The 19,687-nt window shown below is 36.8% G+C and overlaps 1 protein-coding gene and 2 pseudogenes across 12 annotated transcripts in view; 1 reads left to right on the top strand and 2 right to left on the bottom strand.

Moving 5' to 3' along the window:
* Tanc2 (tetratricopeptide repeat, ankyrin repeat and coiled-coil containing 2) overlaps positions 1-19,687 on the bottom strand; it is a 417,090-nt gene that overhangs the window by 210,084 nt on the left and 187,319 nt on the right. For all 12 annotated transcript variants that reach the window (XM_040268622.2, XM_040268621.2, XM_078041904.1 and 9 more), the window contains one exon: positions 1,498-1,646. In XM_040268622.2, the coding sequence (XP_040124556.1) occupies positions 1,498-1,646 (149 nt within the window). The remainder of the gene's footprint in view (positions 1-1,497; positions 1,647-19,687) is intronic.
* LOC101962685 (E3 SUMO-protein ligase ZBED1-like) lies at positions 11,014-14,691 on the bottom strand (annotated as a pseudogene).
* Positions 14,711-15,181, top strand: LOC144375582 (poly(rC)-binding protein 2 pseudogene; annotated as a pseudogene).

Genomic DNA, 19,687 nt, shown 5'->3' on the forward strand with positions numbered 1-19,687 from the left:
CTTATATCACTTTATGGCAGAGTGTTTCCACTTTCTTATCTAAAAACTGAAATTTGAATGGATCCTACCACATTAGACTGTAAGGAAACTTAAACAAAATAGCGCAAGTAAAGTGATTAATATGATTGGTACAGAGTAAGAATTTAATAAATTTCAGTTATTATTATCTATAAAAAATCTCAAGCCCAGAGAGGTTAAGAGACATGTCCAAATTTATAAGATGGTTGGTGACACTGTTAGTATTAGAACAATTTTCTACTCCGGTTTCAATGGCTTTTTTGTTATACCATATTGCCTTGATTACATTAAATCAATGGTACTATTTTCATTTATTTTAAGATTATTCCATTCAGTAAATCTACAAGTAAGGCACACTCCATAGACTTGTGGCTTTATTCAGAATCACTGTGACATACTATGACATAAAGAATCTCAAAAGCAATAAGCATAAATTTTATTACCAGAACATATATAGTTTTATAGAAAGAAGAGAGTCCTTGGCAAAGACCCAGGCTATCTGATATAAGACTTACATCATGTTACTTGGTCATTATTAGAATATGTCACATTTTAACATTAATATCAAGAAATGGAAAGTAAAATAGATGTTTTATTTATGCCAATACTTTAAAACCCTAAACATATATCATTCCAATTTTTTCCCTAGAAAGCATCTCATACTAACATGGTCACTATATAAATTGATTTTAAAAAAAAGATACCAGGGTGCTGGGGTTATAGTTCAGTGGTAGAGTGCTCAAGTACTTTCTTTGCTATATTTAAAATGAAAACAATGGAAATATCCAAAAGGAAAAAAATTATGAAATAATTTTTTAATTGCTGATGTTTTAAAACTAAGACAAATATTTAGACCACTAATTTTTAGGTTTTCTGCTGCTGCAATATATGTATTCAAAACCAATATTTATTTTTGAGCAAATATTTTAAAATGTTCTAATTTTTTGGACTCAAAGGCTATTTAGAAGGATATTAATTAACATCTAAGCATTTGGAGATTGTCCACGTTTTCTTTTAGCTATCATTTTATAAGTTATCATTCTATAATTAGTTCTACTGTGTTCTGAACTGAAATCTTTTTATATTTGTCAAGAATTGCTCTATGACTCAGTATACTATCCATTTGGTAAATAATCCATGTGTACTTGTATATTCTATAATTTCCAGGTTCAGTATTTAGAAGTTAATTCTGTTGGCTGGATTGCTTATTGGTTTGTTTATCTATTCATTCATTCAATACATGAATCAACATCTTAAAGTGTCTTTTTGGGGTTTTAAACCTGAGAATGAAACTAAAGATGTCTCATAAACTGAAAAATTATCAAGTTTATGGAAAATTAAGTTATATTACAGGTCTCAAAAGACATTCAACAATTGGGATTATTCCTCTCAGAACAAACAAACACACATATTCCATTTTTTTTCTTGTGAAATAAATTGAGTTATACCATGTTTCAGAGTTAATAGCAAGCAGCTTACCTGACTTTCATCTTGTACCTCCATGCTGTATTGGTCACCTGACTGAACTTCTGTGACTTTCTCTCCAAGAAGGAAACCTAGACGAGTCATGAGTGTGTTTGCTGCCTCATCTACAGATGGAGGGGGACCAAGTTCCTGTTCAGCATCACCTATAATGAAAAAGTATTGAAATTGTGAATCTTTCAAAATAACACGGTCTAGTTCTGCAACTATTTGTACATTTAGTTCAATGATTTTCTTTAGTTTCACATTCTAAATCCTAAATTATGAGGTTCCAACTTATAAACTGCTTTCCACTTTTAAAGATTATAATTTATCTATAATCTACTTAGATTATCCTCAATTTATCTATTAGAAACACTTGGATTTGAAAAAATGTTTTTGTAACTTCCTTAATATAAAAAATTTCCATTTCTTTGACAGTTAGCATTTCAATATGGTCCAAGTCTTGGGATCTAGTTCCCAGGCACAATCACTACTTTGGTCAGATTCTTTTATCTTTTTTTTTTTTTTTTTTACCATGAAATAACTTCAAGCTTTTAAGTTTTAAGAATACTACAAAGTACATATTTTTCATAGCCATGTGGAAGTTACAGACATGATGTCCTATCACCTCCCAGTGGTATATATTTCCCATAAACAAGGACATTCTTTTATAACCTAAAATACTAGCACAGAAATCAGAAAAATAATATTTCACATTATTATGACTTCATCAATAGACCCCATCTAAGTTTGACATTACTTACTTAGTAATGTCCTTTATTGTAGAAGGATCCAATTTGGGCTTATATAATTTATTTAGTTATCAATTCTTTTTAACCTCTTTTAATCTGGAACAGTTCTTTATTCTTAACTTTCATAACCTTGACACTTTTGGGGATTATAGGCCAGTTATTCTGCACAATAATTCTCAATTAAAATTCATCTCCTGATTTTATTCCAATTAAGCATTATTGATAGAATTATCATAAATGTGCTGCTGTGTTAATTTTGATCACTTGGCTATGACTGTGTCTGCCAGACTTTTCCATTCACATTATTTTTCCCTTTGTAATAAGTAAGTAGTTTGCTGGGGGCTCGGGCAGGGGTGAGAGAAATTATGTAAATGGGTGTCCAATTCCTCAACATATTTTATGGTGAAATATACATAATAAAATTTGCCCTTTTAACATTTTTGTTACAATCTATTGACATTAAGTACTTTCACAATATTGTACAAATATTGCCACTATCCATTTTCAAAATTACTCATTATACCCAAAAGAAACTCTACCTATTAAAAAATAACTTTCCATTTCCTTCTTTCACCAGCTCCTAGTGACTGCCATTTTACCTCCACAAATTTGCATTTCCTAAGTGGAATCATATAATATTTGTCTTTGGTGTCTGACTTATCTTACTTAGCATAATGCTTTCAAAGTTCATCATTTTATAACGTACATCAGAATTTATTTCCTTTTAACGTTAAATAATAATCCACTGTATGTAGTACATTCCACATTTAATTCATCTATTCATTTTTTTGAACACCTAAAACTATTTCTAGCTTTTACGTATTGTGAATAATGATAACATGAAAGCTTGTACAAAAGTATCTTCTGTCTGGGTGTGGTGTCGCATGCCTGTAATCCCAATTACTCAGGAGGCTGAGGCAGAAAGATCTAAAGTTTGAGGCCATCCTGGGCAACTGTCTCAAACTAAAAAGCTGGGGATGGAGCTCAATGGTAGAGTGCCCCTTGGTTCAAACTCCAGTACCAAAACAATAAAAATATCTGTCAGAATTCCTCCTCAACAAACTTTTGCTCAGTATTTTTAGCATTCATTGGTGTTTCTTGGCTTGCCAAATAGTGATTCTTCTTCTCCTTATTATTATGTTTTGCAGTAATGGGGATTGAACCCTAGGGCACTCTCCCACTGAGCCAAATTGCAAGCCTCCCCCCACTCCCCTAAATTGCTGAGGCTGGCCTTGAACTTGGGATCTTACCTTGGCCTCCCAAGCCAAGTGACTGCTGTTACAAGCATTTGCCACTGTGCCAGCAAAATACATTATTATTATTATTATTATTACCACCTTGTTTATCTATCTACATCAAATGAACTCATGAGTTTTTGTTTTATTCACTGGGTTATAATCTGTTACTATCAGTATTTATATAGTAAGCTCAATTTTTTTCTACATTTGGATAGGGTAAGCCTCTTTAACTTGGCTTCTGTTACCATTTAATATATTCTTATAATTTTCTGATCATTTCTTTGTTTCTGGCATAAGATGCTTCAGGCTTACCTTGTACCTTCCCTGCCTCAGCCACGGAATCAGTCTTTTTTTTTTTTTTTTTTTTTTTTTTTTAAGAATCTCTGGTTCTCTTTAGGGAGGAAAGGTATTCAGAATATCAAGAGCTGTGTACTAGGTATGCTCATTTTTGTTGAGATATCATTTCCTCCAGTCCTCACTGTACTGTTAGGCAGTATTTGTATACCCTTATGTGTGCAAATGTATGTATACATACACATGTATTATATCCATTTTGATTTGTAAACATACACACACACACACACACACACACACACACACGCGCGCGCGCGCCTCTAATTCCAATTCAATACCAGGGGGTTAATTCTAGAAGAATTTTTTTTTTCACCCAAAGTTGTAATTTTCTTGTACAAAAGTGAGAAACTTAATCTGTTCGCCCTATGTGTAACATATTTCACTGGTGCCCACTGCCAAACTGCACATGACTCCAGAAATTCTCATCCTGGTTGGGATTCTACTCCAGGCCACAGAGGCCTCAATCACCACTCCCCTTGTAATCCAGTTCATTTTGTTTTTTTTCTAAATTGAGATATAATTCACATCCCATAAACTTTGCCCCCTTAAAGTATATACTTCAGTGCCTTTCGGTTTATTCATAGGTTATGCAACTATTACCATGAGCTAATTGTAGAATACTTTCATCATGTAAAAAAATTTACTATTTATATTCATTTTTTGTCCCCAAATTGATCCCCCAAATTCCTGATCTCTCACATTAATTTTAGCCCTTTGCCCAAATTGGAAAGCAGTATGGAGATTCCTGGGAAAGCTGGGAATGGAACCACCATTTGACCCAGCTATTGCCCTTCTTGGACTATTCCCTGAGGACCTTAAAAGAGTGTACTAGAGGGATACTGCTACATTGATGTTCATAGCAGCACAATTCACAATAGCAAGACTGTGGAACCAACCCAGATGCCCTTCAATAGACGAATGGATAAAAAAAAAATGTGGCATTTATACACAATGGAGTACTACGCAGCACTAAAAAATGACAAAATCATGGATATTTGCAGGGAAATGGATGGCACTAGAGCAGATTATGCTAAGTGAAGCTAGCCAATCCCTAAAAAACAAATGCCAAATGTCTTCTTTGATATAATGAGAGCAACTAAGAACAGAGCAGGGAGGAAGAGCAGGAGGAAAAGATTAACATTAAACAGAGACATGAGGTGGGAGGGAAAGGGAGAGAGAAGGGAAATTGCATGGAAATGAAAGGAGACCCTCATTGTTATACAAAATTACATATAAGAGGTTGTGAGGGGAATGGGGAAAAAAAAACAAGGAGAGAAATGAATTACAGTAGATGGGGTAGAGAGAGAAGATGGGAGGGGATGGGAGGGGAGGGGGGATAGTAGAGGATAGGAAAGGTAGCAGAATACAACAGTTACTAATATGGCATTATGTAAAAATGTGGATGTGTAACCGATGTGATTCTGCAATCTTTGTAATGTTTTGAACAACCAATAAAATAAGTAAGTAAGTAAATAAATAAATAAATAAAAATTTTAGCCCTTTGCTTACATGCTGCTGCATTCTTTCCATCCAATTAGCTTTTTAGGTTCTCCTTCTAGATAGACTTTTTTCAAAGAGTCATCAACTGTTAAGAATCACTCTTTTTCTAAGTTTTTCACTGAGAGATGCAGAACAGAGTCAATATGAAGTTTTTTCCCCTGGTACCACTCACTCTCTAAAGATAAATTTATTTACAAAAAATGATTTACAAAAGTCACGTCAATGAGCCAGGGAACTAAAAATGATATACTATTATTAGTTTGATGTGGGAAAATTTACATAAAATGAGAATGGGTTTACATTAACTTAATTGATTATCAACATTTTCTCAGGTTTTAAGTTCAGATGTATTTAATCCCATCTTGCAACAATTCACTGTAGCACAGATCCTACAGGACATTATAAAAATCCTTTTGCACAGCAAGTATTAGCTATATGTTAGCCTAGTATCAGTGATACCAAAACACAACAGATTATTATTTAGGAAATTCAGTATTGCATATTTAAACCACTCCAAATGCCAAGAAAGCAAGATTTTATTGTCATTATTCAGTTTAACCTTTATCTTAACTTTTCTACTAAAGTCATACACTGAGGGTCAGAGGGAGGGTACATGTGTATTTTTGTATACTAGCACTGAACTCAAATGTTACATCTATGGAAAATCTATATACAACTCACTGAATTTATGTCAGAGGCTCTATTTTCTCTCTTCTATTTCCCCTCCAAGAGGCAACATACATAGATATCTCAGACACAAAGCAGATAACAGAATAGGCAGTTATTTTTATGTTATAAATATTTAACTTCACATAGTATTTTCCCCCAAAATGATTCACAATTTCTTATTAATTGAAAAAATGAAAAGATAAAACAGCTTTCTTCAAATTCATGAATAAGCATTTCTTTCATCCTATCATTAAACTTGTCTTTTCTAATTTTTCTCAACATAAATTCCAGACCTCTAGATAGTCTAGGGTTCCATTTCACTCTCTATGAAAAAGTTACTCTGATAGTTACCAAATATTTAATATGTACAGGTTAACATTAGGTGTTGTCAGAACTCATACAACATGGGAGATAGTCTTTAACATAGTAAAGTTTATAATCTACATGGAAGGTAAGATGGTTTATTATTATGTGATTTATTTACTTAGCAATACTTATATAATACTTTATACAATTCAGTAGTCTAAACACTTTGTAAATTAGTCATTGCCTGGGACTAAGGTCGGATAGGGAGTAACTATTAATAGGCATAGGATTGGGGAGAAGGATGATAAAAATTATAGCAATAATTGCACAACTCTGAATATATAATAATCAATGAAGTATATACTTTAAAGGTGAATTTTATGGTAAGTGAATTACATCAATAAAGCTTTTATTAGTATGAAAAACAACAGTATAGATAAAATCTATAAAACCATGACCAAACTTCCCCCAAGGTAACATCTTAATTATAGAGAGTTACTGAAACTGACAATAGCAGAATACTGTAATTAATTAGACTATAAATCTTATTCAGATTTTGCCAGGTTTTGTATAAGTTTACTTGTTGTTGGTGTTTTTTTCTTTTTCTGTATGCTTTGTTTGCATATCTATGAAATTAAATCACTTGTATAGATTCATATATCTACACTGCATCAAGAAACAGAGCAGTTCAGTCACCATCAGGGAACTCCCTTGTATTATCCCTTAGTCAAAACCAACTCCCCCTTCTCTAATCTCTGGAAACCATTAGTATATTCCATATCTATATAATTTTGTTATTTTTAGAATGTAATATAGATGGAATTGTATAAACTTTGAGATTGGCTTTTTAAACATTCAGCATAATTTGTATTCATCCAAATGGCTCCTGTTTCAGTAGTTCATTCCTTTTCATTTCTGAGTAATACATAGCATATATACCACATTTAATTCCATCATTTATACTCTGAAGAACAACTGGGTTGTTTCTAGTTTCTGGTAACTGCTTTCAGTAACTGCTGTGAATATTTGCACGTAGTTTTGTATGAACATAACCTTCCATTTCTCTAGGATAAATATTGAGGAATGCAATTGCTGGGTCATGTTCTTGCTGGGTGGATGGTAAACATATGTTCAATTTTCTCAGTTTTCAAAACTGTTTTCCAGAGTGACTGTACCATTTACATTCCTACCAGCAATGTATGAATGGTCCAGGTAGCCATTCTTAAATGCATGTAATAATGAATTAATGTGTTTTTAAATTTCCCAAATGGCTAATGATGCTGAACATCTTTTCATGTACTTGCTGGTCTCTGCGTGTCCTCTTCAGTGAATCAACTATCTTTTAAAAAATATTTTGTTTTGCTTTGTTTTTGTACCAGTGATTTAATCCAGGGCACTCAACCACTGAGCCACTTATCCCATGCACCATTTTAAAATTTTTTTTCTTTTGAGACAGGCTCTAATTTGCTGAGGCTAGGATCATGAATTCATGATCCTCCTGCCTCAGCCTCCCAAATTGCTGGGATTACAGGCTTGTGCCCCTGCTCCAGCAAAAAATAAAAAATTTTCATTCTTATCTATGTAGTTGTGATTTTCCATATTTCGTATTCCATTGTATAAATGCAAATTTCCATCTGGCATCAATTTTCTTTTGCATCAAGAAATATCTTCAATACTTCTTATCTTATAGTATTTCTATGAATGTTTGAAATTTTTGGGGAAAACACTGTACAAGGAAGTTTCTTTTAAACAACTCAGTGGTTCTCAATCAGGGAAAAGTTTACTCCCTAGGGAACATGTGGTTCATCAAGTCAGCTGGTGATAAATTCTTCCTGTGATTCAGTAAGTCTATATTTTGTCTTCATTTTTTTAAAGGTATTTTTCAGGGTATAAAATTCCAGTTTGACAGATTTTTATCTAAGTACTCCAAAGATGGTGTTCCCACTTGTCTTCTGGCTTCAATGTCCCCCACCCCACCAGGAGATGATACTGCCATCTTTGTTCTTCTATAATTATATGTCAATCCTAGATATTTTGGGGGTTACTTCAATTGATTGAGTTTACTTCTCATTACAAGAAGTACTTTCCTGCTTATTTAGATACTTGGTAATTTTTAAACTTGGTAGTCACTGGTTGTCACACTGAGGAAAGGGGTTATTATTACTGGTATCTAGTTGACAGAGGTCAGGATAAATAATAATCCTATAATATACAGAATAGCTCCCTACAATGAAGGGTCATCCACCCCCCAAATCAATGATATTGATGTTTAGAAACTCAGGAAATACTAAATTACCTTCCCTTTTAAAATTTGGCAAAGTGGATGACTCAGGGCACAGCACTGGAGAAACTAGTATAAAACTTGTTGTTTCTGAGAATTCTAAGAATTACTTCAATGCTGGGAATGTAGCTCAGTTGTGCATCAAGGCCCTGAGTTCAGTGCCCAGCATGGGTGCTCATGCACTGCCCCCGCTCCCAAAGAAGTTATTTCAATTTCTGGATTACAGTGAATTTGTAGTCTTTGGGCTATTTCCTTACCAAGGATGGGGGCTGTTTTCTGCACCATTAGATTCTGCCATAATCCTATCAGTGTGTATATCAAGAGGCTGAGGTTATGTCAAGGCATAAGACAACACAGATTATGTCTTTTTTATTAATAATAATAACAGCTATTATCTATGGGAATGGACTATATGACAGGTACTAAATATTTTACATCATCACAGCTGCCTTAAGAGGCAGGCATTCTATGACCACTTTGTGAATAAGGAAAGTAAAGCACAGAAAGGATAAATAATTTACTCAAACTTATATAACTGGTAAGTAGCTAAACCAGGCTATCTGGCTCTAGAACTCAAGCTCTTACCACCCAAGTTATACAGTCTTCCCAAACCTAGTCACTTAACAAGCTGCTGGGCATTATTCCTTGCCTGCCTCTGCTCAGTGTGTTTGTTCAGAATGCTCAAAATTCTTCTTAAATTCTCCTATCAATTATTTCACCTGTCTTTTGTCTATCCATGACCATCCATGCAATGTGAAGAGGGTTTGATCTTCATAACCAAACACACTCAATTAAGGTATGTTCCTAAACAAAGAAAAAAAATTTTTCTTGAATGGAATTATACTCTGATTTCCTTAACTAATAATGAAGAATTTGAAGTATGATAAACCAAACATATGATGGAAAGGCTGCTAGAAAATAATCTCTGTGAGACTGTTATACATAAAATACATCATGCAGCATTCATACATTGTGCTGATTTTAAAATTCACAGCTCTTGGTTTTATTTTCACCAATAAAACACACTGTTTGGAAGCAGTGTGTTGAGGCATGATGTTTTGCTCCCATAACTCTGGGTAAAGAATACAGTACCACAAAGATTAAAAGATTCTTTATGAACTTTAAAACATTTATTTATTTTCCCACAACACTAATCATGGATTATGTTATGACTATGAGTTGCTAAATCCTATAGCTCCTTGGGAAAACATAGCTCTACTGAGTGATTATAGTAGTCCACAGAGAACCTCATTCTTTAGGTAGAGCATCAAGAGCTCTTGATTTCACACCTCCACAAGAACTCTTTGAAATGACCCAAAGATTAAGAGATTCTAAACTTATAGGGAAGTGGAAAGGTCTAGGAATAATAAAGAAAACATGACTACAAATGACATCTTATTTAATCCCAAGATTTAATACAGAGCTAAAGAATGACATAAACATAGACTTAAAAAAAAAAAAAAACAACAGTTGGGGTATGGTGGCGCATGTGGTGGTGTAGAAGGCTGAGACATAGCAAGTTCAAGTCCAGCCTGGGCAACTTAACTATCTTCTGTCTCAAAATAAAAATTTTTTAAAAGGGCTGGGGATATGAGGCTGGGATTGTGGCTCGGCGGCAGAGCGCTCGCCTAGCATGTTCAAGAACCTGGGTTTGATCCTTAGCACCACATAAAAAAATAAACAAAATAAAACTATTGTGTCCAGCTTAAAAAGGGGGGGGGATGGGGATGTAGCTCAGTGGTAGAGCACCCCTGTTCAATCCCCATTATGGAGGGGAAGGGAGTGGGAAGACCATCATAGCAATTAAGAATCCAGCCCAGACCATAAGAGGCAGCAGCATGAAGAGCTGCTGCCTGAATTCCCTGGTTTCTTTCCTGTTTCCTCCTCCTCCACCCTAGATTCTTCTTCATGGGCCAGTTCAGGCCAGTTTCTTTTCCTCCTTAGTTGCCTTGTGCCTGCAATGACTAAAGACTTGACCAAAGTCCAGCTCCCTATGATACTGCTTGATATGAACAATGGTGTGACTGAAGAGATTAAATGTCACTCTTTTTATCTGGCTACTTATGTGTGTGAAGGTGGTTAGTAGTAACCTTAGAAAGAAAAATATCAGTTAAGAAGACGCACAAAGAGAGTGACATGCACATAAACTTCCAAGCCTTAGCTATGATCATTGATAAACTGGAAGAGGACATTAGCATCTCTATGACCAACAGCACAACTGCCAGTATCCCTCTTTTCTCCCAAATCACTTTCACACTGGTGGTCCCTACTGATCAATATGGCTCTCTCTCTTTGGAAAAGATCAGGGAAATATGAGAGTATAGGGGCTCAGGTCCAGGTAACAGGGGATATGCTTCCCAACTCATCATTGAGTATGTCAAACAAATCTATGTAGTCATATTAAAGACTCTCCCAATACTTTTTTTTTTTTAAATTAGGAGTAAATTCATTTTCTGGTTTACTGAACAAGAGTCAAACTTTGAAGCATTTAATATGGAAAATAAAACCAGTAAGTAGTGCCAGAGAAGATGGATTAAAAAAAGACAAAATGAGACATTTTGGATGGGGACCTCCAACATTTTCATGAGATAGAAAAAGTAAAAGTGATTCTAAGACAAACATAGAGCCATTTGCAAGAGTGCAGAGTAGGACCCAGATGGGCATCTGTTGTCCTGTATTTCCAGTCTCAGAGCGGAAAGAAGACTAACCCCAATGTCTGACCCATTGTGTATGGGGGAACTGCACTGCTTAAAAAGAAAGCTGAGTAGGTTTCCTTTTACCCTTCATTTACCAAAAACAATCAATGGGAATGCAGAGATAAAATCCCACCCAGCTTGTACCCACCAGCCATTAAAAATGAAGGATCCAAGCAGAGGTGGTGGGGGGAGAATAATGCCAAACACCTGATATAATTCTTCATTCCTAAACCTGGTCCTTTTCCTACTTGACCCTACATTGCATCCTGTACAATATGGCTTCTCTTAACTTACACAAGAAGCCATGGAACTATGGAACCAAAGAGTTACAAACTCAGCCTCTTATAGAACATATTATTTTCCCAATTGAAAAGAAGTCCTACAAGTTAGAAGCTAAGTTCCTATTTCCCAGAATCTACAATGATGTCCCTCCCTGACATGAACAATCTACAATGATGTCCCTCCCTGAACTTGAACAATTCCAAAGAAATATTTTGCAAATTAAATGACCCCATAGGATTGAGTTTTAAAATCCAGAATTCAAACATCTCCCATCAACAAATCTCAGAAGGACAACCTTTAAAAGTGGATTTTGTTATCTTATATGCATGTATGGCTATGGCATAAGGAATCCCACTATCATGTTTATAATTATAATTCACCAATAAGAAAAGAGAAAGAAAAGTAAACTGTGGGGGAGCAGGAAGACTCATTGCCAGCAACATGATAGCCAGAGAGAAAACACACACTATACCACTTCTTTTTTTTTCTTTTCCAATTCCTTTTTGCTTTTTTATAAGTGCCTAGAATTGATAGTCATTTTCAATACTTTCCACCTGTGATAAAATTCATAGGCTTTGGGGAAGGCTATTGTGGCTAAAGATTTTTACCAGGCTTTCCATGAGAGACCACAGGTTCATCTGAAATATAAACCCCAATGCACTGACAGACAGATGATGTTCTGCTTGTCAGAAATCTGTCTCCCACCCAGATCTCTCTGGAATTTTCCACAATTGATTCAAAACCCTCCCCGGACTGACACCAATGGTCAGTTCTCGTGGGGAAATGGAGTATACAAGGTACCCTGGCAGGCCCTGCACTTAAGGCATTTATTTTCTTTGGTTTGAGGAAGATAGCAGAGGACAAGGGAGGAACAAGTCTCTGTTGGTTCCTTTGGGCTAACCCTAACCATCAATCTTTCCTTTCTTCCATTTTTCTTCTCTGTTTTAAGAATCTCAGTGGTCTTGGGGTTCAAAACAATCCCCGCTATTTATAGCAAAGCACTGAGTAGGTATGGGTGACATGTCCCTCTAGGAAACCCCCATCCCTGAGACCAAAGAAGCTGCTGTTGACCCCATCCCCCAAGGGGAAGATCTGCTCCTGATTCAGGCCCCATTCTCCCTCGTTCTTGTCCTCCAGCTCAGTCTCTGCTCCATTCTTGGTGTTCTCATATAGGTCCATGTGCACAGGGAGCCAGCTAGTTCCTCTTAGCGCTGACCACGATGGCTGAGGAGCCAAAGAGGCACTCTGGGAAGATGTGATTGGCCACCATGCACCAGTACTTCTGGAGCACCTTTGGCAAGACAGGAATAAGTGCCAGGTGGTGGGACTACCACTTGAAGATCATCACTGAGGTCTAGCACCTTCCGGGACTTGAAGTTACAGAGCTCTTCCACCACCTGGGCATGCCACTATTCCTGTTCCTCCATGCTGCCTGGTTGGCAGAAGATCTCAGTCAGCATGCTGTTGATCACACTGACAGGTACAGGTGTGGGTGTGGCTCACTACCAACTTCTTTGCTGAAGGCTCTTAAGGAACTAGGTAGATTCTATCCTTGGCTCACAGTGGGCCACAGCTACTGTCCTTGACCTTCTCCAGAAGAACTTTGGCTTCCTCCACCACTCAGTTCTCCATCTGCTACTTCTCGAAGGCAGACAGGAAGGGGAACTCCTGTATCAAGGGTCCAGGAAGGTGGCCATGTTGAGAAACATGCCCATTGAGGGGTTCTTCTGGTAGGTCTTGGACAGCTCTTTGGGGATGTCCTCTTTGGCCATGCCGATCTCCTTAGAGTCAGTCTCCTTGATTTTGAGTGTGGTGTTCAGGAACACATGCAGCAGCAGCTTCACCATGCTGATGGTCAGGTACCTGGAGGCAGACAGCATCTCAGCCACTTGCTTGAAAAGCTGCAGAAGATCCACCAGGCTTCTCGATGGTGGTCACTTGGCCTCCAACATCAGATGGTAGTTGTTGCTGTCCTCCACCAGGATGCCAAGATGCTGAACTGATGCTCCTTCTGGCTCTGGAGCATGGCCAGAGTACAGCCCCACCTGAACACCTGGTTGCTCACCAGCATACAGTGGGCCATGTTGTGCTGCTTCTGATTCCACCAAGGAATGCTGGAAATACTCTACCAGTTTATGGCACCACAACAGGAGGCCACCTAGCTTGGGCAGCTTCAAGGTCTGTTGGATGCCTACATTGAAGGTCTGCTCAGACAATATCTGCCTGGGGATGCCCAGCAATGAGCATGCCTTTGCAATGTCCTTCCCGAAGTCTGTGGTGGCCCAGAAGACCTTGATGCTGATGTTCCACTCAATGAACACCTCATAAAGCACACATATGATGGTTTCTGCCATGTTTTCCTCAGGTACTCAAAGGTCTTCAGGCATCTGAAGGGCACCATCAGGCAGTTGGGTTAACCAAGGCCCAGGAAGTATGCTGCCAGTATCATGTAGGCACAGTTCTGGTTCTTACTCAGCCACAGTTTGGTGGAGATGCTGCTCCATGAGGTGTCTGCCAGCTCCATCTGGATGGCCTCTGGCACCATGCTGTACTTCTCAGGGACAGGACAGCCTTGCTGGGGAATTTCCTGCTAGGTAGTTTGTTCCTCGGGTAGGTCATCTTCAGAAGCACTCTGAAGGTGGGCTTGTGGCGAAGAGGCTGGGTACAGCTCCTTGCATATGAGCCCCAGCCTGGTGACTGTGAGCTCCTGCTGCTTCTTGCTCTTGAGGCCCATGGCCAGATTTGATGGCCAGCGGGTCCTGTGGGGGCTGTTACTGTGAGGACAACACCGGCTTGAGTTTGAGGAACGTGGTGGCAAAAACTTCCTGCATCTGCTCTGTGTTGTTCTTGATAAACTCACAGAATCCCTAAGGGTGATTCTTCTTCAGGTGACAGGACTGGTTGGAGGCATTTCTTGAATAGGCAGTCTGAGCCATGCAGATGCAACAGCAGATTTTTTTCCACTGCAAGATGTACCCTTCTGTGTCGGTGTTGAAGCCAAAATATCTCCACACTTTGTTTGCTCTTGGTACGGGGTGGACTACTAACTTCAGGTCTGCCTGGGAGCTATTGAGGCCCCTCAGGGCTGCCTGCACAACAAAGGTGACATGGCTGCCCCAGCTGTGCCATAGTCAGCACTTTTGTGAACGCATGACCATTTCTTAAAGGCCTAACCCATCAAGTTCTCCAGTTACCTTTGCAGGTGATCAGGCCTATGGGATTTAAGAATAGTGTACTCCATTCCACCATTAGAATTGACCAAACTGCACCAGTTGATAATGCAACAGTCTCATTTTCCCATGATGCATGGCAATAATGGATTCAGCAGCATTGAATCCAGTTCTTTAGAGGTAGAAAGCTATTGGAGAGGTTTGAGTGTAGATGCTCAGACTACTTCTCAAGAACTCACCATTCCAAATACTTTGATTAGCTGCATGATCCAAAGTCAAGTTGTCAAAATTGATGAGATCTAGGTGTCTGGAATGCAGATCAAAACTGCAAACCCAGTGGAAGGATCTGCTGATAGTTACCATTGTTGCACCTCATGGAAGCATTAGCCTGGGTTACTATGTAACTGATGTCAAGCTTTCCTTGGAGACTAGAGGCATTGGGAGCAGCTGAAACAATGCAAATTTATCCATAGTCCCTTTCTGCTCTTCACCACCGCCCATGATCCATCTGTGTTGTTTCTGAACAGTTGATTCCAGGTTTTAAATAGTTGATATAGTTTTACGAGCTTTTCCTGTTTTTCCCCCTCAATTAAACTTTTTTTTTTTTCAAGAAGTTTACTGTTTGTCATGGAAATGTAAGAGTGGAATATTAATACATTTTAGTTTAGTTCTGTGATATCAAGAATTTTTCAAAAAAATTAAAAGATGGAGCTGGGTGTGGTGGTGCATACCCATAACCCCAGCTATTTGGGAAGCTGAGGCAGGAGGTTCACAAATTCAAGAACAGCCTAGATAATTTAGCAAGAAAGACCCTTTCTGAAAATAAAATTTTTAAAAAGGGCTGGAGATATAGCTCAGAGGTAAAACACCCCTGGATTTAATCTCAGTATGGAAAAAAACAAACAAAAGAAGACCCCAGACATTGGATTATTTCTCGACTATGAGCTGCTAAATCTTATATCTCCCTGGGAAAACATAGCACTATTGAGTGACTATGGCAGGCTATGGAGAACCTCAATCTTTAGGCAGAGTGTTAAGATCTGCCAGAAATAAATGTATACATAATCACCTTACTTAGGATAAGAGTGCCACTAAATATTTCAAATACCATGACGGTATTTTCAATAACTGATGACAGATCAATATATCTCTATGAAAAAAATGAATCCTCTCCATACACAAAATAATTCCAGATGGATTATAGATGCAGATGTGAAAAACCAATCCGACTTCTAGAAGATAACCTAATAGAATATCTTTAAGATGTAAAATCAGGTAAAGATTTCTTAAACAAGACACAAAAGGCACTCACTAGAGAAAAAATTAGCAAAGTGAAGTTCATTAATAAGACACAATTAAGAGAAAAAAAGACAAGTCATAGAGTGGGAAAAGATCTGCAATTCATATAACCAAAAAAGGACTATACCCAGAAAATATAAAGAACGTCTACAAATTAATGATATTCCAATTAAAAAATAGAGACCAAAGGCAAATATCAAAATTGACAATAATCATATGAAAAGGTATTCAAAGTAACTGGAAAATGTATATCAATATTATAATGAGTCATCACTAAAAAGGTACAGAACAGAATGGTACATCATACAAACATCTAACAATATTAGGTAAAGGAATACTTTGAACACTGCTGTGCTGGAGGGAATGTAAATTGGTAGCATGAAATTCACAAAAATACTTGGCTCTTTTAAGATGAAAAGACTGAAATCCCATGACTCAAGTCTGCTACTAGTTACACACCAAAAAGAAAAGTATACATAGGTACATCAAAAGACATGTGATGAACGGGCATGGCAGTGCATGCCTACAATCCCAGTAATCCAGGAGTCTGAGGCAGGAGGATCACAAATTTAAAGCCAGTCTCAGCAACTTATCAAGATCCTGTCACAAAATAAAAATAGAAAAGTAAAAAGGGCTAGGGATGTAGCTTAGTGGTAGAGATCCCATGGGCTCAATTCCCACTACCAAAAAACAAACAAAAAATCCCAAAATGTAATAAGCATTTGAGCATTCTATAGAACTTTTCATAGGAGCCAAAACTGAAAATGGTCATCAACAGTGGACAAACAATAAAATAACAGCAATAAAAAAACTTCAAGAACATGTTGAACAACAAAAAAAAGAGATTCAAAAGAATACATAGTAAAGGATCAAATTTATATAAAATTCAAAAAATGATGATGGCTGTCAGAATTGTGTTATTTTTATAGGAAGTGGATAATGACACAGAGGAAGCATGTGGGAATTGTCTGAAGTGCTGATAAAGTTCTATATCTTGATTTAGGTGATACTTATATGGATTTGTTCACTTCACAAAATTTCATACAGAGAAAGAATTTCTATTTTGGGCACCATTCTTTATGTTTTTCCTTATTTTAAAAAAAATTATAGAAAATATATTAAGGACACAGGACACCGACCTTGAGTTTGTAGCAAGTCACAACATTTGTTTTTTTTTTTTTATTTGAAGAAAGAAGTTCAGAGTTATAAACAAAGAAATAATGCCACACATATTTAAAAATTTGAAACTTATTTACATTCTTCAAATCAGGAATACTAATTAAATATCAACAAACTTGATACCCTAAAATTTTAGATCATCTATTTAAAGTTCCTGTTCTAATTAAAGACATAAATCTATAAATCAAAGACTTAATGTGAAATATTTTATGGTTTAAACAGATCAGCAACTAATGAAAATCTTCATTTTAAATGGGATTTTGCAGAAAATCTCAATCCCTCTTTTTCCTAATATCTACTGCACTGAAAGGACACAGCTGCCAAAACAAAAACAAAACAAAAAGAACAAATAGTAACACTGGGAAGATATACTGAAAGCTGAAGGCTGATGAGAACAGGTAAGATGCTTCATTTCCCAGAATGCACAGAACTAGGAAAGTTTCAGGGGACAGTAGCAAGGCAAATAGCAAAAATCTTACATTTCTACAGTTTCCTGGCTGACAGATGTTGGTGGATTCACTTGGAGCTAAAGACTATATCTACTAAATGTGGTCCTTGGAGTTACAACCATTCCTATAGTCAAATCATTACTTGAATACAAGGTGGAATTAGATGTCAAGTGAAATTTCTATTCTTCTGGAATTAGCAAGTAGGGCCCAAAGGGCGAAGGACAAAAGGCATTAATGATTTCAAATTCTCAGTAGTGACCTCTGGGACCAACTTTCCCCAGGTTAGCTTGAGATAGTCCATTTCAGTAGGAATGGCAATACAATTCTGTCTTTCCCAACTAATTCATGCCTTCTAATATGCATGGGAAGTTCATGCCAGTGTCTGTAGACTCCAAAGTTCTACAGGTTACAAGGTTACAGAGGGTTCTATATAGCATTTAAGCTCATCTACCCACCATTTGGTTAACTACAAACAGTGAGAAAAATGTGCTATATTATGATGATGACCAATAGCAGGAAGACAGAAACTTCACCAATATCAACCTTGGTAAAATTCAGTTACCAAAAGATTACCAAGAAATACAGGCAACAGGTCCAAAATAAGGAAAATTAAAAGAAATAAAGAAATAAATAAAAGAAATGGGTGCATACTCCATTAAAATAGAACAAAGAACAATGGAATAAAGGAAGGGGATTAAGGGAGAAGGTGGAGGGACGGGATAAAATCTGATCTAACTTTCCTATGTACATATATGAATATACTACAGTCAGTCTCACCATTATGTATATCCATAAGGCACCAATATTAAAAAAAAACTATAAGTAAATAGCAGAAAGATCAGTAGAATATAGGGAAGGGAATGGGGTGGCGGGGGGGAGTACCAGAAACTGAATTAGAGCAAATAATATTCCATGCCTTTACAATTATGTCAAAATAAATCCTAATGTTATATATAACTAAAAGAACTAATAAAAAGAAAAAGAAATATATAGCCAACCACAAACCACAGACCACGATATAAGGAATTTCTTTATTTAATCTCCTTCCTCCATACCCAAAGAAAACAAACAAAAAGAAAAGGAGGGGGGGCTGGGGATGTGGCTCAAGCGGTAGCGCGCTTGCCTGGCATGCATGCGGCCCGGGTTCGATCCTCAGCACCACATACCAACAAAGATGTTGTGTCCGCCAAGAACTAAAAAATAAATATTAAAAATTCTCTCTCTCTCTCTCTCTCTCTCCTCTCTCACTCTCTCTTTAAAAAAAAAAAAAAAGGAGAGGCTGCAACAGTGGCAAACTAAGTAGAATGTACATACCCCTCTATATGTAGTTCAACACAGAAAAGTTAGACATGACTACACAGATGTCAGGTACAGATGGAAAACTAAGAAAAAATACATATGTCTCAGACACAAATGTTTTATTCTTTCAACCTAAAATATAGACACCAAAAGGTTTAAGTTTAAATACAGAACAACATGAACAACTACTCTCCAGAAATCACCAATGGTAGAATAAACCCTCTAGACTTTTAGCCTTGTTCACTCTATCATTTGTAGAATGTCTATATAGCCCTTTAACTTTGGTTCTTAAAAGTATAAAGCCTCTAACAGCAGATTAGGTATCAGCTGGGAATTTGTTAGAAATGTTTGACCCATTCCAGATCCACTGAACCAGAATTTCTGGGGGGATGGGCCTAGTAATCTACATTTGGACAAGGCCATCAGGTAATTTTCAAGTGTGCTAGAATTTGGGAACCACTGCTGTAACCTTTAATTTACAACTACTGCTCTGTAAAATGTGGTTTCCTGAATTTGCAGATGATAATGAGTAAAACTGGTGGATAAGAAGATATCAGAACACACTAACTTTAACTGTTTTATTATGTAGGAATATACAATAAAATATGTTCATGTTTCTGTTAGTATATCTTATGTAAAAAATATTCAAAAAAGCTGGCTTAATATTTGTTTTGCAGAAGTGCAAAAATCCTTTCTCTCTTATCCTCTGAAAGTTCCATAATTGAGTCTAT

This window comes from Ictidomys tridecemlineatus, chromosome 3 (assembly GCF_052094955.1).
Source record: "Ictidomys tridecemlineatus isolate mIctTri1 chromosome 3, mIctTri1.hap1, whole genome shotgun sequence".
Lineage (NCBI taxonomy): Eukaryota > Metazoa > Chordata > Mammalia > Rodentia > Sciuridae > Ictidomys > Ictidomys tridecemlineatus.